The 25,231-nt window shown below is 40.4% G+C and overlaps 1 protein-coding gene across 8 annotated transcripts in view; it reads right to left on the bottom strand.

Annotated features, from left to right (window-relative positions):
- TNRC6A (trinucleotide repeat containing adaptor 6A) overlaps positions 1-25,231 on the bottom strand; it is a 196,662-nt gene that overhangs the window by 155,565 nt on the left and 15,866 nt on the right. For 4 of the 8 annotated variants that reach the window (XM_032396256.1, XM_032396257.1, XM_032396259.1 and 1 more), the window contains one exon: positions 8,572-8,697. The exons of the other annotated variants lie outside the window; for them this stretch is intronic. In XM_032396256.1, coding sequence (XP_032252147.1) covers positions 8,572-8,651 — 80 coding nt within the window. In that variant the 5' untranslated portion in view covers positions 8,652-8,697. The remainder of the gene's footprint in view (positions 1-8,571; positions 8,698-25,231) is intronic. 8 annotated transcript variants of the gene reach the window in all.

The following is a 25,231-nucleotide window of genomic DNA, read 5'->3' as shown; positions in this document are numbered from 1 at the left end:
ATTTATCACGGGAGGTTAATTTTTCTTACTGATCTAGTCGTAATGAGCTCAGCCAGCATATACACTCTGCATGTTGTCCTGGAATCAGGAAAAGCTCTGGTAAGACCTTCCTCCCTACTTCAGTCATGTCATAGAAATAAATGACAGTTACAATAGGAATGGTTTAAAAACACAAAGCCAATCTCACTTTCTTTGACAATTTCTATCATTTTTTTTTTCTGTCAGTGCTTTGCTTTTTATTTCAGATGTTCATAAAAGTTATTATCCTTTAGGGAGATTGTACGTTCCACCATAAGATAATACTCTGCCTAAAATGCTTTGGTTATGTGTCCTCTTTCCTCTCTATTATTGTCCTGTTTCTTTTATGTTTGTATTCCTGATGTATTCTAGAGCACCCCTCCCTTTTTCCCCCTTAAGGCTCTTTTTCCCCCCCTTAACACCTTTGATTCGCTTTTCATTAGGCTGGTCTCTTGGAAACATGACACGGCTAGATTTTTAAAACCTGAAGTGTTTTGTTTTTAATTGGGTTGCTTAAGTCTTTTTTATTTCTGTTGTATTAGGTCTTATCATTGTCCTCATGTTTTGTATTTTCCAAAGGTAATGCTCTCTTGTTCACTTTTTCTTCCTGAATTTGCAGTATGAGTCATGCTATCTTTCTTGGTGTTACGGTTCTACTTTTTTATAGATTAATTCATTTCGGTTTTATTCAGAGACACATATCCTCTACTTAGATAGTTTCCACAATTCAGTCTAAGGCTGAATTTCTAAGGCTGTGATCTTACAGAAGTGGAATGCAATTTCAATTTAGGGAATGGTTTGAAGCAAATGCTCCCAAGAAGCTCCAATTTCAGGACACGTTTATACAGAGTTCGAGAAGATTCTCTGGTCTCTCTGCTGATTTCGTTGTGTTCTTGACTAATCTATTTACTCAATCAATGTCAGATGGAGACAGGGTAATTTGGGATAAAGATTAAATTTATCAATCCATATCCTATAGGCCCTGGGGTAAACAATCTATTGGGAAGGCAGAAAACTGGTGCTGGGAATCCATTCATTTGAAACTGGGTTTTTCTAAGGTAAAAAAAGGGCACATTGAGGACCCCAAATACTTAGATTCCCCAGCCCCCTCTTTCCTGAGAAAAGTTATGTTGTTTAGATCCTAATTACCATTTAATCAACATCTATATTTAAGAAAAAAGAAAGCAGAAGAAAAGAACAGTGGATATGGAAATGGGAACTACAACAACTGGAAAATGTTGAGGTCAGTGGGTTGGATGCCAACTGGGACCGTGGTCTGGAGGCTTTTAATGCAACAGCAGCTTGTGATGGGTAACCTGGATGCTAGCCAAAACACTGGTGGAAGGCAAGCCTCATAAATTAGTTTTGATCACTGTTTGGCATTTCCCATTTTCAGTTTACAGAAAGGCCACCATATAATTTGTGCATCTTCTTTTTGAAGAATTACTTTTGACATATGCACTAAATATTATAACCATGTGATAACACTTATTTAGATACCATATAATCTGTATTGCAGTTAATTCTATTTAATTGGTGTCTTTGCTCATCTTTCCACTTATCAAGACTTCCCTTTAAGTTCTTTTTCTCCCAAGTTGATTTTAATTATATGAGTAATACATTAATGTATTCTTATTAAATCCCAGTTAGTCTAAGTTTTCTCGCTCCCTCCACAGAGACCCAGAGGTAACACTCTGTGTGTGTATCTGTCTATCTATCTATCTACTTAATTTTAAAATGTGGTATTTTTTTTATTTGAGAGAGAGAGAGAGAGGACAAGAGGGAGGAGCAGAAGGAGAGGGAAAAGCAGACTCCCCACTGAGCAAGGAGCCCGATGTAGGGCTCGATGCCAGAACCCTGAGATCACGACATGAGCCAAAATCAAGAGTCAGAGGCTTAACCGACTGAGCCACCCAGGTGGCTGAAGAATGTGGTATTTTTAAAATAATTACATCACATTGCATAATTTGCTTCCCCCCCAATCTGTAATATGTCTTAGAGATCTAGGTAAATATCTATTTTATTTTTTAAAAAGATTTATTTATTTGAGAGACAGAGAGAGATAGAGTGTGCACGTGCACACGAGTGTGCAAAGGGGAAAGGGAGAGAGAGACTCTCAAGCAGAGTCCCTACTGAGCATGGAGCCTGACGCGGGCTCGATCTCATGACCCTGAGATGATGACCTGAGCTGAAATCAAGAGTGAGATGCTTAACTGACTGAGCCACCCAGGTGCCCCAGTAAATATCTAATTTAAACTATGGCATAAAATTCCTTAGAATGGATACACCACAATTTTGGGGGGTCATAATCAAATTGATAGATATCAGGGTTGTTCTGGTTGGTGACCACTATAAACAATGTTGCAAGGAATATCCTCCTGCTGCCTTCTGGTGTACACGGGGGTGGGGGTGGGAGTTTCTTTAGGGAAGAAACTAAGCAGAAGAATTGCTTAGGCCATTTATTGTTGTGGTTTTGTATTTCTACTGTGCTATCCGATATAGTAGCCACTAGGCACATGTAACCACTGAGCACTTTCATTGTGGCTAATGTGAGTGGAGAATTAACTCTTAGATTTACTTAATTTTTAAAATGTCAAAACTGAATCAGTGTAAGACATTTTTCTGTTAAATTCCATTTTATCGGGAAGACAAATAATTGCGTGTAGGGCACGTGATGGGTACATATAGCATACACAGTGTTATAGATCAGCCACTATTGCACGTTTCTGGGATTACATGTGAACACATTACCAGTCTATTAGGTGTCAATGCACTGATTCAGTCTGAATGATCTTTTCTGTGCACTGACATAACACCGCCATGTGTTTACTTGAATATTTTATGCAAACAGTATAGGTTGCATGATACCTTTGTAAACCACAAGTGGTAATTAAGTCAAACTCCATATTATTTTAATTATCATAAAATCCAATCATTTTTCTATGTGGGGATGCAATTTTAAATTTAAAATGAAAGTATACAATGAATGCAGAACCAAATGGAGATGCAGAAGCTAGTGCTATGACCAGAAGAGGAAAAAAAAAAGAAAGAAAGAAAAGACAGAGACTGAAAGAAGATAAACCACAAATTTCATGATGAATGGCAACTATAATTTGCTGGGCAAAGCAAAACAAAAATGCTGTGTTTGTTGTAGAACAAACATTTAAAAAGATAATAAAGTGGAAAATATTGAGGCATTTTCAGCACACACAGTGAATTTGGTAAGAGGTTTTCTTTCAACATTCAAAAAAGAATTGATGGCAAGGGAAACAAAAGCAAAAATAAACTACTGGAACTACATCAAAATAAAAGGCTTCTACACAGCAAAGGAAACCATCAACAAAATGAAAGGCATCCCATGGAATGGGAGAAGATATTTGCAAATGCTGTATCTGATAAGGGGTTAATTTCTGCAATATATAAAGAACTTATACAACTCAACACCAAAAAAACCCCAAATAACCCGATTGAAAATTGGGCAGAGGACCTGAACAGACATTTTTTCAAAGAAGGCATCCAGATGGCCAACAGATACATGCAAAGATGCTCCACATCACTCATCCTCAGGGAAATGCAAATCAAAACCACAGTGAGATATCACCTCACACCTGTCAAAATGGCTGGCATCAAAAAGGCAAGAAATAACAAGTGTTGAGGAGGATGTGGAGAGAAATGACCCCTCACGCACTCTTGGTGGGGATGTAAATTGTGTAGCCACTAGAGAAAACAGTATGGAGGTTCCTCAAAAAAATTAAAAATAGAAATACTGTATGATCCAATAATTCCACTATGGGTATTGACCCAAAGAAAACTAAAAACACTAATTTAAAAAGATATTTGCACCCCTGTGTTTATTACAGCATTACTTACAATAGGCAAGATATGGAATGTTATGCAGCCTTAAGAAAGGATGAGATTGTACCATTTGCCACAACATGGATGCATGGAATCACGAATGAATGCTAAGTGAAATAAATCAGACTGAGAAAGACAAATACTAAATGATTTCATTCATATGTGGAATCTAAAAAAAATGAATAAACAAACGGAAAGCAGTATCATACCTGTAAATATAGGGAACTGAGGGCTGACAAAAGGGAGGGAGTGGGAGATGGGCAAAATGGGTGAAGAAGGGTGGGAGATACAGGCTTGTGGTATGGAATGACTATGTTACAGGAATAAAAGGCACAGCATAAGGAATATAGCTAATGATACTGTAATAGCACTGTATGCTGACAGATGGTAGCTACACTTGTGGTGGGCACAGCATAATGTATAAACTTATTGAAACACTGGGTTATACACCTGAGCCTAATGCAACATTGTATATCAATTGTACTCAAATAAAGAATTCTTTTAAAAGAAGGATTGATGACACACATGACAAGATGGCCATTATCACTTCCCAGTCAGGAGGGAAATGCAAATCAAAATCACTGGGACATGCAAATCAAAATCACAGTGAGCTCCCACCTCATGCCCATTAGGTTGGCTATTACCAAAAACTAACACATGTTGATGAGGAACTGGAACCCTTGTACATTGCTGCTGGGAATGCAAAATGGTACTTTCATGGTGAAAAACAGTATGGTAGTTCCTCAAAAAATTAAACCTAGAAATACCAAAGGATTTAACAATTCTACATCTCCGTATATACCCAAGAGAAGTGAGAGCACAGACTCCAACAGATATTTGTACACCCATGTGCAGAGCAGAATTATTCACAATAGCCAAGAGCTGGAAGCAACTCAAGTGTCGACTAAAGGATGAATGGATAAACAAAATACGGCAGGTGCTTACGATGGAATATTATTCAGCCTTAAAAAGGAAGGAAATTCTGACTCGTACTATAACATGAATAAACTTTAAAGACATTATAGTAAGTGACACAAGCCAGTCACAAAAAGACAAAGACTGTATAATTCAAGTTATATGAGGTGCCTAGGACAGTCAAACTCACAGGGACAGAAAGTTAGAATGGCGGTCCCTAGGGGCTGGGGAGAAGGGGGGAGTTGAGACTCAGTTGCAGAAGATAAAACAAATTCTGAGGACACCTAGGTGGCTCAGTCGGTTAAGCGTCTGCCTTCGGCTCAGGTCATGATCCCAGGGTCCTGGGATGAAACCCCACGTCTGACTCCCTGCTCAGTGGGGAGCCTGCATCTCCTTCTCTGCCCGCCACCTGCTCGTGCGCACGCTCTCTCTCTCTGACAAATAAATAAATAAAATGTTAAAAAAAAACCACAAGTTCTGGGGATGGATGGTGGTGATGGTTGCATAATGTGAATGAACTCAATGCCACAGAACTATACACTTAAAAATGGTACATTTTACGTTATGTATGTTTTGCGATAGAAAAAAAAGAACTGATGAAATTAGTTGCCTGAAAGTGGAATAAAATGTTGAACAAAAAAAATTTTTTTAAATAGGTTTTAACAAGATCAGAGAGTATGATTTTGGCCAGGTAGAAAATGATCTGGATTTTTGTACACACATGCACGCACACAATTTTTAATGAAAAGATGGTAAATTATTATTTCAGTTGTGAAAAGTTTTTTAGAAAATCATGAGAAAAAGACTAAAAAGATATTCTTATAAAAAGTGAACAATTTTCAATTAAGCCACCAAACAACTGCCCACAGAATAAAAGAACTTATTAAAGATAAATTCAAATTTTGAAAAAAATAGCAAATTGTAGCCAAGTTATGCCATGAAACACTGCCCAATTAATACTTTGAGTATAATTAGTTTTATTTTTATTTATTTGTTTTTAAAAGTTTATTTAAGTCATCTCACCACCCACTGTGGGGCTCAAACTCACAACCCTGAGATCAGGAGTCGCATGCTCCTCTGACTGAGCCAGCCAGGCGCCCTCAGTATATTTAGTTTTAAAGGTCTTCCAAATTTATGAAGAAACATTGTCAATTCATTGCTTAAAAATATAAACTGTGACAGAGATTTTTAAAAATTTTTTACATCTGACAAAGAAGAAACTCAGTTAGATATGAAATAAATTAGTTTCTATCATGCCAGATGGTGCTCCAGCTAGGTTCAGTAAAAAAAAAATAAATAAAAAATAAAAAAAAATTCTGGATTTATTGTAATTTCAAAACAGGAGACTGATGTTTCCCTTATTGCTTCATTCCACCGTATGATATACATTGAAAATATTTGTGTTCATTTTCAGAAGTAGACTCTGTGGAAAGTGTCATGGATATAGCTGTTAAAATTGTTCAGTGTATACATTCAAATGCTGTGAATCACCATCTTTTGGAAAAGAACAGAAAGCAATAAATGTGATGATCTTGTCTCTATCTATGTTCATTGGTTGGGTCATGGAAGGGTTTTACAAAGATTTACTGTGCTGTGAATGCTAATTCAAGATTTGCTTGAAACAAAAGGAATTCTTACCAAATATTTAATAATCAAAAACAAAACACGGCAATCTATGTTTTCTCACTGATATCACAGTATATTTGAATGAGACAAATTTGAAGCTCTAAGGACACAAAAAGCTTCCTTGTGACCTAGCTAGAAGGCTGCAAGAATTTACATTGAAATGGAAACTTCTCATAATAAATGATTTACTGAATGATTTAACACATTTTCTAATATGAATATATACACAAAAGATTTTTAATTGTAATAACCAGCATTATGTAAACCAGCTACAAAACCGACAAGAAAAATTTGAAGAATGTTTTGTTGGCATTGATGAACTTAGAGTTACTTTTCAATTTATGCAAGACCCCTTTACATTCCATGTTAATAATACTGAGTTGACATGAGTCAGTGAATTGACATAACTTGAACAGACCTAATCTTGACACTGATCTGCTTTTGCTACAAACAATAGTTCTAATAAAGATGAATTCATTTTGTCAATGTAGAAGCGAACATTAAAGGAAAATTATTTATTGGTACTTGATCCAGTAATTGAAAAACTTTTAAGTATGTTTGGAAGAGCCTGGGTATGTGACTTGACTTTTTCAACTGTAAATATGAATGCATATTAAATATTTCTTTTTTTTAAGATTTTATTTTTATTTATTTGACAGAGAGAGAGCGAGCACAAGCAGGAGGAGCGGCAGGCAGAGGGAGAAGCAGGCTCCCCACGGAGAAAGGAGCCCAATGCGGGGCTCGATCCCAAGACCCTGGGATCATGACCTGAGCAGAAGGCAGACGCCTAATGACTGAGCCACCCAGATGCCCCAGATTAAATATTTCTAACAAAAATTTAGCATCTAGATCAAGGTGTGCTGAGTATAAGATACAACCTAGATCTCAAAGGCTTATAACAACCATCACAAAAAGGAACATATCTCATTAATGATTTTTTAATATTGAACATATGTTGATGTGATGAAATTTTGGAAATATCGGATTAAATAAAATGTACCGTTAAAATTAATTTCACCTGTTCCTACCTTTTTAAATGTGGTTACTAGAAGATTTTAAAGTACGTATGTGGCTTGCATTAGTATTCTATTGATCAGCACTCATCTAGAATCCCTCCCTTCTTATTAGTGCCAGATCTCCTCCGGGGGAATTACCCACTGGGATTCGGTCTGACATGAGGGCAACTGAAGCCACCTGCCTCCTCGTGCAATTCCCACTGTGGAGGCAGAGGGAGCCAGGTCCAAAGAGGTAGCCATGAACCTGAGTGATCAGGTGCTTACTCCTGGGACTTCGATTCTGGAGTAAGTGGTGCCGAGACAAGGATTGCCTGGAAGCGGAACCCCATGTGGAGTCAGTGGCAGTGTGTGGACCAGGATTTTCAATTCCCCAAACTGTATTTCTGCTGCTATGGGGGTGGGGTGGATGGATGTTGGAGAAGCGATCACCATGTCCACTACAGAAGTATAGCCAGAGGGAGATGCTGAATCAGGGGCAGATGGTGTGAATCATGAAGTCTGAAGGGTTAGGGAAGCCCCAGACAGGGACTAAGCAATGAGGGTGGAAGCCAGTAGCATGAGCTGTCCCTGAGAATGAATGGTGGATGGGGGTGGCAGCTGAAAGAAACCACAGCAAGACTAAGGAAGATGGAGATAAGGCCTCCATATCTGTCCTAATCAACAGTCCTGCCAACAAAACCAGCCTCTGAGTTATGGAATGAATGCCTGGGTTAATTCAAGAAAAAGGACTCTCTGGAACCACAATGTCATGGCAACCATGAAGGAATTCTACTTTCTCTATAGACTGGGTTGTATGGTTCTCATCAGTGGCATGGATTCTTTTCTCAGTCTGGAGAGATTTAAAGGTTCAGGAGCTCACTCCCTCTGGCTATTATTTCAGGTCTGATTAAGGGTCCAGCTTGTAACTGGGCTCCTGCAACCGCATGCCCCAGTTCTGAGGATATCTTCCTTCTTCACTCCTATGCCTGAGTCCCTGTCCTAATGCATTGCTTGGGTGGTAACTTATTTGTCCCAGAGGCTGGAAATGTTCCTTGAATCTCCACTCAGCCACCACAGCCTGGCTCTGCCTTCCTTAGTTGGAAGCCCAGGCAGCTCTGGGCGGAACGGACCGACCCACGGCCCCCAGCACGAGTGATACTACCTGTTCCATTCCTCGGGCAGCGGAATGTCTCGAGAGCCAGGACACCTGGCTTCTAGGCCTGGCTCTGCCACTAGTTGCATGACTTTAGGCAAATCACATCACCTCTCTGGGCCTCAGTTTTCACACCTGAGAAATGAAGGGGTTGCATTATATTAGTGATTCTCTACTTTTAATTATTTTTCCCTCCCAAACACAGCCAGTGAGGTATATTTACCTAAGAGACACACACCCATATGTAACTCCTGGGGGCTACCTGATTGCACCTCTTCCTTCCCCACTCAAGAAAGCCTATTGGAATGCAGGGAAGACAATCTGACTGCATTTTTATTTTTATTTTTATTTATTTATTTTTTTTAAAGATTTTATTTATTTATTTGACAGAGAGAGACACAGCGAGAGAGGGAACACAAGCAGGGGGAGTGGGAGAAGGAGAAGCAGGCTTCCCACTGAGCAGGGAGCCCGATGTGGGGCACGATCCCAGGACCCTGGGATCACTACCCGAGCCGAAGTCAGATGCTTAACAACTGAGCCACCCAGGCGCCCCTGACTGCATTTTTATTAATATTAAAAATAATCACCTGCAGTCTTTTGACTACAACAGAGTTACACTCATTGAGGACTTAATTATCCACCTTCCAAATAAAAAGTGACAGAGAGGGAAAGAGAGAGAGCCCAAGAAGGAAAAGCTCATCACTTAGTGAGGAATGAACGTGAGGTGGGAAAAATGGACCTCTCATCTCTTCCATTGGTCTCAGTAGTTGCAAACCTCCCATCCTGTGACGTTCCTTCCCATCCGGTGAGGTTATCATTAAGCCGAGAATTATACAAATGATTTTAATACAAAGCCCCTAAATGCAAACAATGACTTTAGCTCATGGTCAACTAAAGAAATAAAAATCTTTAATGATGCTGAGAGAAAACCTGACAGCATAGTATCTCTGGTATGGCCTCTTCCTTAGAGGGTTTTGTTTTTAAGATATATTTATTTATTTTAGAGAGAGAGAGAGAGAGAGAGCATGAGCAGGAGGGGCAGAGGGAGAGGGAAAGGGAGAGAAGAATCTCAAGCAGTCTCGGCGCTGAGTGTGGAGCCCTACACGGGGCTCAATCTCCCCATTCCGAGATCACGACCCGAGCAGAAACTAAGAGTCGATCGCTTAACCAACTACGCCACCCAGAGGGCCCTTCCTTAGAGGTTTTCAAGGGAAACTGACTCTACAGTTTTCACCTTCTACACTTGCCTACTGATCCGTGTGTGGGATTCTACAGAATTCTCCATAGTCTTATTTACAGGTCTCACAAGTCGCCCTTGACAACTGCTGGGTTTGCGCACCAAGGCTGCCGGCTGGTGCGCTAGTGTCTCTGAGGTCTCTCCCTGCATCAGAGCGCTGGGAACCGCCTGCCTTCAGCCTCCCACCCTCTACCTGGCTTCCCCTACCTGATGCTCCTCTTCCACACTCTTGCCTAGGACGAGCACTAGCCACAGTCTTTTTTTTTTTTTTTTTTTTTTTAAGATTTTATTTATTTGACAGAGAGAGAGAAATCGAGAGCAGGAACACAAGCAGGGGGAGTGGGAGAGGGAGAAGCAGGCTTCCCGCTGAGCAGGGAGCCCGATGCGGGGCTCGATCCCAGGACCCTGGGATCATGACCTGAGCCGAAGGCAGCCGCTCAACTGACTGAGCCACCCAGGCGTCCCACCAACAGTTTCTCTTGTCAACATTTGTATCTACTTTACAGTTGTTACCCCTTTGTAAGCCGCACAAGGGCAGAGATTGTGTCTAGTTAATTCCCTGTTCTGTTGCCGCCTGCATAGCATGTACTTAGTGAAGTAGTTACAGAATACAGGACTGACTAAAAGATTGAAAGCAGAAATAAATGAAGGAAATGATTCCTGTCGATTGACTGACCCCCTTTTAGCACATAAATATGTGTTAGTCTTTCTCATCTTTTATGATGAACACTCACACCAACACTAAAGAAAAATTGTCAGCCCCACATAATTCTCTCCTTTCAGAGCCAAGGAATTTGAAATATTTTTCAGCATGCTCCATTTCCCCTTCTTTGCATCCCATCTCTTCTTGAACCTCTGCGTTCTGGCATCTGCTGCCTCCACATGAGTAAAACTGCTTCCACCATCAAGAACCTACATGTTGCCAAATCCAATGGACAAATTTTTCATCCTTGTTATACTTGCTCTCCTGACTTTAAAACCTAAAATTAGGCTGAATGTCCATTGAATGCGTTTATTATTCTCATATAAACAGAGGGAAGGCAGAAGTGATTTTTTTTAAAAACAAACATGGGAACGACAGTAAAAGTAGATATTGTTTCTGTTTTCCCAATGTGATCAGTTTAAGGGGAGACTAAATACAAAACCTTTTAGAGATGATAGAGATGCATTTGTTCAATCATTCATATATTCACACACACATGCGCGTACACACACACACACACTGAATCCCTTCAGTGTGCTTGGCATTGGGGAAGTAAGACAAGGCAGTAGATTTGAAGGAGGGTCCCCCTGGTGGTTGTGCCACCTATAAGATAGTTAATTTTGAATTTAAAAAATAATAGTGAAACTGTTGACATGTGGTATTCATATAGGAAATGCACACATTTCAGAAGTTCAGTTTGATGAATTTTCACAAACTGAACACACACGTGTTCACAGCACCCAGGTTAAGAAACAGAACATCACCAGAATTCCCACTGTTTTCTTCAGGACCCTCTCTGCTTCACAGTCACTGCTCCTGACTTTTAGAGGGTAGATCCATGTTGCCTGAATCTATGTTTCGTTCTCTGTACGAATGGAGTCATACAGGAATGCACTCTCCTGTGCCTTGCTTCTTTTGCTCAATATGGTATTTGCAAGATTTATTGATATTGTGGCAAGTAGTTGTACATCATTCATTCTCCCTGCTGTCTGAATTCTCTGGTAGCAATACCCTCTACCTCCCCACATGGGACCTTCCTTCCCATAATAACTACCTTTCCCTCTCTCTCAGTAATGTCTCCTGACCCCCTTCCCTTCTTTTTCTCCATACCTCCTATCACCGTCTAACATACTACACATTTTACTTATTTCTCTTATTATTTGCCCCTTGCCTAGAATGGAAGTTCCACGGAGTTAGATAAGTGCTGGATGAATTCTCTCTGAACAAATGAACCTCAGCTACTTCCGCATGGCGCCCAGCATGCTCATAGCTGGAAGGAATGCCATGTTGCCCAGACAGAACAGATGGGTCAAGAACTGCAACAAAGTGTCATTTAGCAAGGGGCCAACCTGATGTGGACTCAGGTGTGGCTCTCCCACCGTGACATCTGTACCTCAACCGTGAATATTGATGTGAAAATCCTACATAAAATGCTTGCCAATGAATTTTAGAAGTTTATTAAAATGGAAAAAGAAAACGGTCCCGAAGTATCCCAAAGTCAATTGGGAATATCCCTTAGGGGTATTGGAAAATTGGATGTGGACTTCCTGGTTTTACATCCTTTTGTATTTTTGGAATTCTTAATAATAAGATCCATTGATTTAGTAGTTAAAAATTAAAGAATAACATGCCACAGCTAAGTGTGGTCTGTCTTAGTATTATAAAAACTATTTAATATTTACAAATGGATATCAGAGATATCACCAAGCCCTACAACATTTTATAAAAATTACCAATTTAATATTACAATAATAGAAGAATGCCTGGCTTATAGTAGGCACCCAGATATTTCTTGAATGAATGAAAATATATTAAGATGTTAGATCATGCCAATAGGTCAAATAAGAAAAAAAATTACACAATTTAACTAATAAATACCAAAAAAGCATTTAAAAAGAATTCGGCATCCATTCCTGATGAAAACCCTTGGCACGCATTAAAGAAAAAGGTTTTCATCATATGCCTCTCTGCAAACCACTGCAATCTGGCTGTTGCTGGCACCACGCCATGGAAACTGCTTTCCCCAAGGCGATCAGTACCCTACATATTGCCAAATCCAATGCACTTGGATGGGGAACAATAAATATGTAATGAATTAAGGAATAGATGATAAAAGAATCTCAGATCAACAGTCAACATCACATTTAAAAATAAAACACCGGAGTTGTCTCTTCAAAGTCGGAAACTAAACCAGGATGTGAGCCACCGCTATCATTTGACATTTTTTCTGGAAGCTCAAGCAGAAACAAGCAAAAAAAACCAAAAAACAAAAAAACCATGGAGACAGAACAAAATACAGCTATTGGAAATAAAGAAATAATAATTATCTTTCTTTGCATGAAATCTAGGAGAATCATAAAAAAAACTATCAGAAATAATAAGAGAGGTCTAGAAGTTTACAAAATAAATACAGAAAGAGCAATAGTTTTCCCCAAAAGTCAGCAAAGAGAATGTCTATTAAATGATGAAGCCAGTGAGAATGTAAGATATAAAGAAGGCACAGAATCCCACAAATGAGAAGGAAAACAATCTAGGTAAAAGTTACAGAATTCCAGCATTACAAATTTATTTTTTTAAAGATTTAATTTATTTATTTGAGAGAGAGAGAGCACAAGCAGGGGAGAGGGGCAGAGGGAGAAGCAGACTCCCCACTGAGCAGGGAGCCCGATGCGGGGCTGGATCCCAGGACCCTGGGATCATGACCTGAGCTGAAGGCAGATGCTTAATTGACTGAGCCACCCAGGCGCCCCCTGGGTGACAAATTTAAAAAGGAAACATGGTACCCAGGATAATATTTTTTTCATTGGCTAAATGTGAAAAATAAATAATACTTAGGTTGCAAATTTTATATTAATTCTAAGTGAGAGAGATGGGCTTGATATCTAGCATCAGGTACAGTGTAACTATGAGACAAGGTGAAGACTGTTAAAATAGGGGCTGAAATCATACACCAGTTCCCTTGTTGCCCTCTGTAATGTCCGATGGGAGCTCCTGAATTTGTAAGGTCAGCTGACCTGAGACGGTTAACTCTGCTCCCTTGTAGGGAAGTAACTTAACGAATGCGGGAAAGTGTGTGAACATGTGTATAGACGGGCAAACAAATCAAAGCTGTGGGATTAATACTTTTGTTAGCTTCAGCAGGAAGTGAAGTCCTTGTGATCAGTTGTGGGTTCCACATATTATTTAAGGGGTGTGAAACACTTGAAAGACTGTGACTTATTTAATGTGCATTTGGTTTGAAATTTATCGATCGAATTGTCACACTATTCTAGGTACCCGGCATACAGTGCTGAAAAGACAGATGAGGTCCCTGCCTTAAAAGAGCTTATGAGAAGGGCACAGAGAGCAAACAAACAAACAAATGCTTAACTCATATGATTTTTTTTTAAGTGACTGATGCTGTGAAGAAAATAAACCTGGTTAGGGATAGACATGAAAGGGGGGTGTACTTTAGATCAAAGACTTCTCTGAGGAGGTATCTGAGCTGAGATCAAAAAACGTAGGAAGGAGCAAACCATGCAGAAGCAGAGCAGTCCATGTACGGGAAACACAGAGGCAGAAATGAGCTTGGTATGTTCCAGAGTCTTCAAGGCAACCACTGTGGCTGGAACAGAGTGAGTGAAGGGGAGCAGAGGAAGAAAGCAAAGCAGGTGCTGATGAGCTTGGGGAAGGGTCTGGATTTTATTTGTATATATATATTTTTAAAGATTTTATTTATTCACTTGACAGAGAGGGAGAGCGCACAAGCAGGGGTGGCGGCAGGCAGAAGGAAAGGGAGAAGCAGGTTCCCCGTGGAGCAGGGAGCCCGATGAGGGGCTCGATCCCAGGACCCTGAGATCATGACCTGAGCCGAAGGCAGATGCTTAACCGACTGAACCACCCTGGTGCCCCTATTTTTATTATTATTTTTAGAGAGAGAATCTTAAGCAGGCTCCATGCCCAGTGTGGAGCCCAACATGGGGCTTGATTTCATGACCCTTAGATCGTGACCTGAGCCGAAACCAAGAGCCGGATGCTTAACCGACTGAGCCACCCCGATGCCCGTCTGGATTTTATTTTTGATGTAAAGGGAAGTCATTAGAAGGTTTTGGGCATGGGTGTAATGTGATCTGTTTTATGATTTTAAAAGCCCATGGGGGCTGCTGTAAGATTGATCATCTGCAGTGAGGAGGGGTACCCTGGAAACAGGCAGGCCAGTTGAGATGCTCCTTAAGTAGTCCAGGTGGAAGATGATATTGGCTTGGAAGACAAGGATGTGGTATAAATGGGCAGAAGTGAATAGCTGGGAGATATGTTTTGAAGGTGGGGCCAAAGAACTGAACTAGGAATTGATTGGGTGTGGGATATAAAGCAATGGGAAATCAAGAACTTCTAGGATTCCGAATGACACAGGTGGATGGATGGTGAGAAGATATGGGGTTTGGGTGGGCTGAAGGACATGTATGTTGAGGGGAAATCAAGAATTCTAGCTTGGACCTGTAAAATGCGGGTGCTTCTTGACTACCCAAGTGGAGATGGTAAGCAGGCAGCTGGATATGGGAAAGCACAGGAGAGTCATCTGCTTATAGATGGCATTTCCAGACAAGAGACCTAAGATATCAAAAAGAAAGTATTCAAGTGGAGTGATGCTGAAGTTTGAGGCTGGAACCCCGGGGGCATGCCAAGATTTAGGGCAAGTGGGAAGAGGAGGAGGAATGAAGAAAAGGACTCAGAGGGAGCGGGGGAATCCCTGAACTCAAAGTAATTAATTGCATGAAATGATACTGAGATTTGCTGAGAAAGATGAGGACAGAGACTGGGCCACTGGATTGGCAAACTGAAGGTCATCAGTGGCCTTCGCCAGAGAGGTTTCGTGGGACTTGTAAAAATGTGATTGGAGTGGGTAGTTGTGGGGCTGAAAGTCCCAGTGAAGGTCTACACACCATATGTCTAAATATTTAAATGTTATCAATCAAGCAAACCATTAAGTAAAATATTCTCTTCCTGGGGTGCCTGGGTGGCTCAGTCAGTTAAGCGTCTGTGTTCAGCTCGGGTCATGATCTCAGGGTCCTGGGATAAAGCCCCCCCCTGCCCCCCGGGCTGGGCTCCCTGCTTAGCAGGGAGTCTGCTTCTCCCTCTGCTCCTCCTCCTGCTCAAGCTCTCTCTCTCAAATAAATTTTTAAAAATCTTAAAAAAAAAAAAAAAAAAGGCCAGGCACAATTCTTCCACTGTAAGAGGTTGGGGGGCAGATTAAATGTGCACAGATGCAGCAGGTTGGTAATTCCAGCAGTAGGAAGAAAAAAAGACCTATTCTTTTCTAATTGCTCCTTGTATTCATAATTGCATAATAAGTGAGATCATCCACTGAGTGTAGGGAGAGACAAGTTGTGAAAAGTGATCTGGGAGCACTTAAGAATGGTTAAGATGGTAAATTTCATGTCATGTGTATTTTACCACAATTAAAAATACTTTTAAAAATTATAAAAAGGCTAAAAAATGACCACCCTCCTCAAAAAAAAAAAAAAAAAAAAACAAAAAAAACTACCTGGAAAACAGGAGAGTAAATATATTAGGGAAATGTAATATTAGAGGGGCAGTGCTAGAGGCTTACTGATTTGTGGACATACATTTAAAGCAAAACCAATAAACATAATTGTGCATGTTTTTCCTCCTGCTGCTTTCTGTTGCCAGGTGAAGTACGTAAAAAGTTGGGTTAGCGGAGTTTGATTGATAGAAGATTTGTGACTTTAATTAAAAATACTTAAGAGAATTTGATTGATTTAGACAGCAATGGAATGTGTAGAAACCTCTGAATCAGTAAATAATCTCAGACTTAATAGGTTTGTAAACAATGTTTCAGTGTGTAGCAATTCCGTTTGTTACATTTATAAGTCTGCCTTGTCAGACATTTGAAGCACTGAAGAGAATCAAATTTGCAACTGTGGTTAAAAATGCCAACGCAAAGGGAATGTTATTAATCAAGTTTGTAAATGATGGTTAAATATTTAGGGGAATTTACTATGTCAAATTTACAAGCTAATTTAGCATTGATCTAAGAACAAATAAAAATCTGTCAGTCATTAACTTTGCATAAGAGATAGCTAGACTTACAAACACAACAATACGATCTGTGGGTTATATGTTAAAGGCTTAGGGGAAACTAACTAGGTTTTTAAATCTATAACTTTAATACACTGAGCATTAGTTAAAATACAAGTAACTCTAAGTTTACTCCTGTTTTCCCTAAGGCCCAAATTTAGATGCTAAAAATAAGGCTGTTCCCTGTGAGATGCCATCTTATGACAGTCTCACTATTTTATTTTCTCAGCACAGGTATCTATCGCCCATGTTCCAAAATCCCACTAAAATGACAGAAAAAAAATACAGTAGTCTCTCATTATCTGTGGTTTTTCTTGCCACCGTTTAAGTTACCCGGGGTCAACCGCAGTCCAGAAGCAGATGATTCTCCTGATTTATCGTCAGAAGGTCAGTAGTAGCCTTGTGCTAGGTCACAGTGCCTACGTCATTCACCTCACTTCATCTCAACACGTGGGCATTTTATCATGTCCCATCATCAGGAGAAGAGGAAGGGTGAGAACAGGACAATAAGATACTTTGAGAGAGAGACCACATTCGCATAATTTCCATTACAGTATATTGTTATAATTGTTATATTATTTATTATTGTTAATCTCTTACTGTGCCTAATTTAAATTTTTTTAAAGATTTATTTGAGAGAGAGCAAGCGAGTGTGGTGGGGAGGAGCAGAGGGAGAGAGAATCTTAAGCAGACTCCATGCTGAGCAAGCACAGAGCCTGATGCGGGGCTCTGTCTCATGATCCTGAGATCACAACCTGAGCCGAAACCAAGAGTCAGACACTTAACCAACTGTGCCACCCAGGTGCTCCTGTACCTAATTTGTAAATTAAACTGTAACACAGGTATGCATGTGTAGAAAAAACATAGTACATACAGGGTTTGGTACTATCTGTGGTTTTGGGCATTCACTGGGGGTACAGGAAGATAGAACTTGTGGTTAAGGGGGGCTAATGTATATATCTTATATATACACGCAAATTTTGCATATAGATCCATAACGGCCCCAAACAAGAAAGAATCTTAATCAGTAAATCAGAAATGGTGACAAATTCTTGTAAGACAGACTATTTAAGGGTTCGAATCAATGGCAAAACCAGGGTAAGAAACTTGAGGTTAAACACTCGGGAGGGAAGGCAGTCCTTCCCAAGGAAGCCTGGGGGAAATCCAAGATTAGAGGAAACAAACACGAAGAATGAAAGAGGTCCCCCAGGGCAGTCCTTGAGGTAATTAAATACAGGGCTGCATTTGGCCTGGCTGGATCAGACATCCCCTCTGGCTGGCAGCTCCAGGAGGATAAAGTTTCTGGAGTAAAGACCTTAAGACTATTTTTTGAACAGGAGAATAAATACCTCTCCTGGGGAAGGGTCTGAATTTGAAGGTTGGCCTGGATGGGAAAGCAGAGACCTTTTTTTTTTTTTTAAGATTTAATTATTTATTTTACAGAGAGAGAGAGTGAGTACACAAGCAAGGGGAGGGGGAGAGGGAGAAGCAGGCTCCCTCTTGAGCAGGGAGCCCGATGTGGGGCTCGATCCCAAGACCCTGGGATCATGACCTGAGCCAAAGGCAGACGCCCAACCAACTGAGCCACCCAGGTGCCCTGAAGCAGAGCCCTTCTTAACAAGGCCTCCATAATAATAGGGGCCAAGGCTGGGTACAAAGAGGAAAGGTTGTCCCCAGTGCCTGCCCCACAACAGCCACATGGGTAGCTCTCCAAGGTAGGACACTTCAGAGTAACCACAGGAGCTGCAGAAGAAGGAGAGCAGTGGCCTGAATAATATTTAGCTACCACGAAGGATAGAGTATAAGCAACTTAGTCTGGCAGTATGATTACACCCTATCTCTTAGAATCTCAGGAATTGGGGCGCCTGGGTGGCTCAGGCGGTTAAGTGTCTGCCTTCAGCTCAGGTCATGATCCCGGAGTCCCAGGATCGAGCCCTGCCTCAGGCTCCCCACTCAGCGGGGATTCTGCTTCTCCCTCTGACCCTCCCTGTCTTGTGCACTCTCTCTCGCTCAAATAAATAAATAAATAAATAATCTTAAAAAAAAAAAAAAAAAAAAGAATCTCAGGAATTGGTTCCTGAAGTAAGAACAGGGATTCTCATTTGGACTGATGCTCCAGCTTCCAACACTGCAAAGTCTAGAGAAAGGAAGTGTTGGATATAAGAAACATAGTATCTAAAAATAACTAGTAAAACTTATGGCTATATCTAAGTAAATAAATCTAAATAGAATTTCCTAAGATCTCACTATTGGAGCTGGGACAGGAAAAAGCTTGAAAGTATGTTATGGCTTGAATTGTCCCAGGGGAGGTATAGTTGCAGTGTATAGTCTAGATACTGCCAGGAAGCTTTCTGTTTAAGGAGATTTAAGATAAATCAGGATGGGTCATGCAGCAGGCTTCTGGGGTGTTGGTAATATTTCATTTCTCAGTGTAAAAATTTTAAGCTTGCTTTATGTTCTTTTTTTCCCAGTGTGTGTTATATTTCTGTACTTGTGGCATTTTATAATGAAACATTAAAAAAAAACAAAAATCAAGAAAGACTATTAGATTTTGGGTTCTCAAACCTGGCTGAACATTAGAAGAACCTGGGGAGGGTTTAAAAAAACACTGATGTACAGAATACACACCAGACCAAATAAATTAGAATGTCTGGGATGGACTCAGACATATGTATCTGAGAACGGCTGTACTAGAAGAATAAAAATAAACAAATTCAGCAGAGGAAACATTAATCACAATCATTATTGATGGGTTAAATTCCCCAATTAAAAGGCAGAACCCAAACAAGATCACCAAGATCCACATTTTCTTCATTTCTCAGGTTTCCTATCAGTATTGGCTCTGTTCTCAAATTCCTTGTGGTTATAAGATTGCTGTAGAAATACTGTCCCTATATTCTTTTACATTTGCATTAAGAGGGAAAACTCTTGAGCTTGTGCCAGAAATCTCAGCAAAAGTGTCATGGCATCTCTCTTTTAAGATTTCTTTATTTTACAGAGAGAGGGAGTGAGAGAGATCGAGAGAGAGCACAAGCAGTGGGAGGGACAAAGGAAGAGAGAGAGAAAGGATCTCAAGCAGACTCCCCACTGACTACGGAGCCAACGTGGAGCTCCATCCCAGGACCCTGAGATCATGACCTGAGCCAAAACCAAGAGTCCGATGCTTAACCGACTGAGCCACCCAGGTGTCTCAGCATCTCTCTTTTTTTCTATTGTGACCCTGTGCCAATCACTGATCCTTGAGCCAATCACTATGACCAGGAGACTTTGATTGGTCAGACCTACTGCATAGGCATGGGGTGGAGTGAATACCACCAGAATTAGTGGGATGAGTGTGTGGGGGAGAGTTTGGGTTTGGAAATCAAGTTCATATAGCAAGGGATGCAGTATGATTTGCACATACTTGGCATCTGAATTTTGGATAACAAGTAGCAAGAGTTTGGATAGAGCAGTATACCAGCCCTATTAACAAGAAGTATTTGAATATACTCAGATCCTGAATTTGGGAAGAAAGAGTTGAAATTGCAAAAGCAGGATGGTGAGAAATATCAGGTCAGTTAAAGGGATATTGTTGTTTGCAGTCAATTATTGAAGTATATAATATACTTCAGATAAATAAGTATATATGTATCTGGATTAATGACAGATTCAACTTATTTTTGTTCTACGAAATTAGAAAGCACTAAGAATTATGGGCTATTAAATAAAGCAGCAAATGTTTAGTGGTCCTGACAATGGTTCTGTATAGGTGGATGGGACATATACCTAGAAAAAGTGTTGAGGTTTCTCATCAAAGACTACTTTCTTTTTTTCTTTTTAAGATTTTATTTATTTGACACAGAGAGAGAGAACACAAGGAAGGGGGAGCAGCAGGTAGAGGGAGAAGCAGGCTCCCTGCTGAGCTAGGAGCACAACGTGGGGCTCAATCCCAGGACCCCCCCAAGGATCATGACCTGAGGCAAAGGCAGACACTCAGCCGACTGAGCCATCCAGGTGCCCCATCAAAGACCCCTTTCATCAACAGCTAAGTCAAGGAACAGATCTTATTCAAAGGTTGGATGGTTTCACTTGGGTGCCAGTTGCAAATGAACTTTTTTTTTAAGATTTTATTTATTTATTCATGAGAGACAGAGAGAGAAAGAGAGTCGGGGCCCTGGGATCATGACCTGAGCCAAAGGCAGATGCTTAACTGACTGAGCCACCCCGGCATCCCTGCAAATGAACTTCTAATGTTTTTTGTTTAGCTTCAGCTCTGGAAAGAATTTCTCCATGTTTCCTGGCATTGTGTATGGTTATTAAATAGTAATATGTCATTGATTTCTTTCAGAGAATGAAGAAAATCAAGTGTTAGCGAAGAGTCAATGCCTGCCGATGAAGCCTCCTGCATCAAAGTTCAATTTCCTGATATCTTATCCTCAGCACTGAATGTCCTCAGCACGTAACATCCTATTATGTGAGGCCTAAAAGGAGAAGTTCAAGCTTTTCAAGCTCCTGACCACCGTGTGTTGACATATCACTTGAAATCAGAGATAACATTTCTTCACAATGCTGATAATGAAAACAAGGACCAGATTTATGATTTCTGGTCTTTCACAGAATCATTAGTGTTGTAAGGAAATTTTATCCCCTCCTTGATTTTGATTATTCACATGAGTACCTTCCCCTTGGACGGCCAGACTGCTTTAGCGTGGAGAAGCAGCGTTAGTACCCATCACCCATTTCTTCACAAAACACACAGGAAACACTTATGCTCTGGGACTGAGATGTGATTGTGCTAACAACTTTTATTACTTCTTCGACCCTTAGTTAAGACCAGGATGCATAACTGTTCTTAGGAAGTAAACTGGTGGGCAATTTAGTACTCAGATATAACTATGTGTGATTGGTCAAGGGATGCTGACGGTAAAAATGGTGCAATTCCCCACCTCCCCACCTTATCCTATCATGTTGCAGCATCCTCCCTATCTGTGAGGTCAGCATGGGATTGTGCTGTGACCCAGTGGGATGTCAGTGAATGTGACAAGGCAGAGACTTTAAGGAGTGCTTGCATATTTGGGCTGGCTTGTTCTTTCTCCTGGGCCTTTGCCATACGAACATGCTTGGGCTAGCCTGCTGAAGGACGCAATGCATGGTGTAGAGTTACCCCAGTTGTCCCAGATAAGTCTATCCCAGACTAGCCAAGCTGATACTGGGACATATGAAAGAAGCCAGCCAAAAGCATCAGAGCTGCCCACATGACCCAGAGCCCAGGCTGGCTTCATGGTCACATGACCTTTGTAGTCACATAGGGGCTCTGTGTTAAGACCTCGTATTGGTTTGATGTTCTGCTATCATTGTCTTTAAATTTGTAATCATTTTTTCTACAAGGGGCCCTGCATTTTTATCTTGCACCGAGCTCCATAAATTATGTAGCTGACCTTGCCTCCATCTTATCACTGACACAGGGGTAAAGCCTTGCTGAGATGAGAAGAACCACCCCACTGGCCTACAGACTCATGAGATAAATAAATTCTTAGTATTTAAGTGACTGGATTTTGAGGTTGTTTTGCATTATTGTAGCAATAGATACTGATACACCAAACCTTTCTTTGCAGGACATGTGGCTGGTCCTCCATCAGCATTATCTCAAAGACGCTTCTAATCGGCGTCATGTCTCACAAAAATAATATTAGATTAATTGATAAACAGAACTCAAAATTACCAAGTGTGCCTTTATCATTCATATATGTACCACAGGGATGCAATGAGCTGGCTCATACCTTCCCCACTAGTGCTTTCACTCAGCTATAAAACAAAATATTGGGGGTCATCATTACAATCTGTATGCCCCTTGTGCTGTGCTGCAGACAACCCTGTCATTAGGTTTGCTTAGGGCTACTTTTGCTTTCTCTCCTGGCATTTTATTTGTCCTGAATTTGAGGCTGGCTTTATAAGCATGTTGACCACAGCATGACTTTCATCTGTTGTTGCTGTTGTCTGGCTTCTTTGCATTTAGAAATAAAATTTATCAATTTCATACCACAAATTATTTTGCACATAGTCCAGGAAAATCTACCGGTTGACCAGAGAGGTTATTCTATTTTAGAAATGATGTGACATCTCTGAAAGCATTATGAAACTCTCTGACAGAGTTTTCTAATAGAGTGTACATTGGAGACAAGAGGGGGATAAATCCCTTGCTCAAAAAAAAAAAAAAATCCAGTTTTCAGATATTCATAGCCACATTTTCCATTCACACTTTGCCTTTCAGCTGCTTTGGTGAAATCATCACATTCACATTCACAGATGCTCTTGTCCCAACAGATCCTGGAGTCCTGTTTGCTAATTACGCTTCTGAGTTGCAGTGTTTGTACTACTATTTTTATCTTTGCTTTTACACTTCAATGAACCGCTCTTTAGTCATTAATCTATTTTTGTTCATCAGAACTGTAACAAACATAATAGTAACAACAAAAAATGCAAATTTTACACACATAAACAATAATAGGCAAATGATATAGCTAAAATAAACTATATCCTAGTAACTGAATTTTAACTATACCTTGCTAAGAGTCTGACCATTTTGAGCCATCGGCACCCTTGCACCATTATTAGGAACGTAACAGACCTTGATAATTTTTCTTCCTTTTCAAATTTATAACATTCTGAAGCACCTATTTTCCTATTGCTTATGTCACAGAAACTGCCAAACAACTCGGAGACCATTTGTTTTACAGACAACTTGATCACATTTTAGAAATACTGACCCAAAAGATAAAGCTTGAGCTCTTTGACGTGGTATGTAAGCCATCTAACAGTTATTAGCATATGTATGTGTGTGTGTGTATGTGGATGGCGTATAACAATGACAATAACAACAACACTTTCTCTTTACTGAGGCCTTAAATGATCCCATGTGATCAGTGCCAATCTAAGCATTTCAAATGGATTCTCTTACTTCAAACTCAGAATAACCCTAGGAGGGAGGTGCTAGTGTTGTTATTGTACATATATAGAAAGGGATTTCTGTGTATTACAGAGGTACTTGCTCATGATCACAGAGATAGTAGGAGGCTGAGCAGGAATCTGGTCCCAAGATTGTCTAACTCTTTTTTTTTTTTTTTTTAAAGATTTTATTTATTTATTTGAGAGAGAGAGAATGAGAGAGACAGCACATGAGAGGGGGGAGGGTCAGAGGGAGAAGCAGACTCCCTGCCGAGCAGGGAGCCCGATGCGGGACTCGATCCCGGGACTCCAGGATCATGACCTGAGCCAAAGGCAGTCGCTTAACCAACTGAGCCACCCAGGCGCCCAAGATTGTCTAACTCTTAATGACCACGTTGTTTGGCATCCCCTCTTTGACCTCCCCTTCCTGCACTCTCTCACAAACACGCACAGCCTCCGTATGCTCCAGCCATACCACACTCCTTTCCCTTCCTCAGTGATCTTCCATCTGTGTCTGTGCACACTTTGCTCCCTCTGTCTGGGATGTTCTCTTCCATTTCTTGCCTCGTCACCTTGGTGAACTCTCACTCACCCATCAGCACCCCATTGAAGAATCTTCTTCGTAAGGAATCTTCTTTCCTTCCACCCACATCCCAGGATTTTTACATTGTCTGTAATAGCCTACATTTTATTTCTTTCCATTCTCCAAATAAAGACGCAAAAATGTCTAGAGTGACAACTGAGTTATTAAGAATTACAATATGACAGAACATAATTTACTACATTGTATCTGATTGTTCCCTGGTCTATCATTAGTTGACTCCACTTATTGACTTATGTCTCAATGAATAGGTAATTCCTCACCTTAAAAATGTTATTCTCAGGTGGTCAGAGAACAGAATTAATTCTCATTGTGTCTATAACAGCAACTAGTTAACTTCATAAGGCACAGAAAATATATTCTGTTTTACCCTCTCCAATTTACTCTCCAAGAGTGAGACCCATGACAATAGGTAAAGTTTCTAAAATCATTATCTCTGGTAGATGATATTGCTTTATAGATATTCAGAAAATACAGTTCTATCAAGGTGGCAAGAATATATCTTCAGGTCTGCTAGTAATTAAGAAAGCTGTAAGGGGCGCCTGGGTGGCTCAGTCGTTAAGCATCTGCCTTCAGCTCAGGTCATGGTCCCAGGGTCCTGGGATCGAGCCCTGCATCAGGCTCCCTGCTCGGTGGGGGGCCTGCTTCTCCCTCTCCCACTCTCCCTGCTTATGTTCCCTCTCTTGCTGTGTCTCTCTCTGTCAAATAAATAAAATCTTAAAAAAAAAAAAAAAGTTGTAAGTTAATCAGTAAAAAGAGAAAGTAGAAGGTAGTGGCTTGGAGTAATGGTCCCTAAACTCATTTGAACACTCACTTCAACAGTATATATTTTGGGACTGCACCCCCACAAATGTGTGTATTTATTTATATTTTATGTATACATATTATTGTATGAAACACTCAGTATATTAAAAAACATTCATGAAATGGAAACTAAAAGAAATGAGGTAAGGAATAAATATAATTAGAAGTTCCACTATTTTCATTCCTCACCCAATGGGTCATCTGGTGTACCTGCTGGGATATATATTTGCACTACATTACTGAAGATCAAAAGTCTGCAAATCATTCTCTGGATAAGTACTACTAGCCCACCTGGATCCAGATGCTGGGCTCTCCTCAGTGA

The sequence above is a fragment of the Phoca vitulina genome, unplaced genomic scaffold (genome assembly GCF_004348235.1).
Source record: "Phoca vitulina isolate PV1807 unplaced genomic scaffold, GSC_HSeal_1.0 scaffold90, whole genome shotgun sequence".
Classification (NCBI taxonomy): Eukaryota; Metazoa; Chordata; class Mammalia; order Carnivora; family Phocidae; genus Phoca; species Phoca vitulina.
This window is presented reverse-complemented; position numbering and strand designations above follow the sequence as displayed.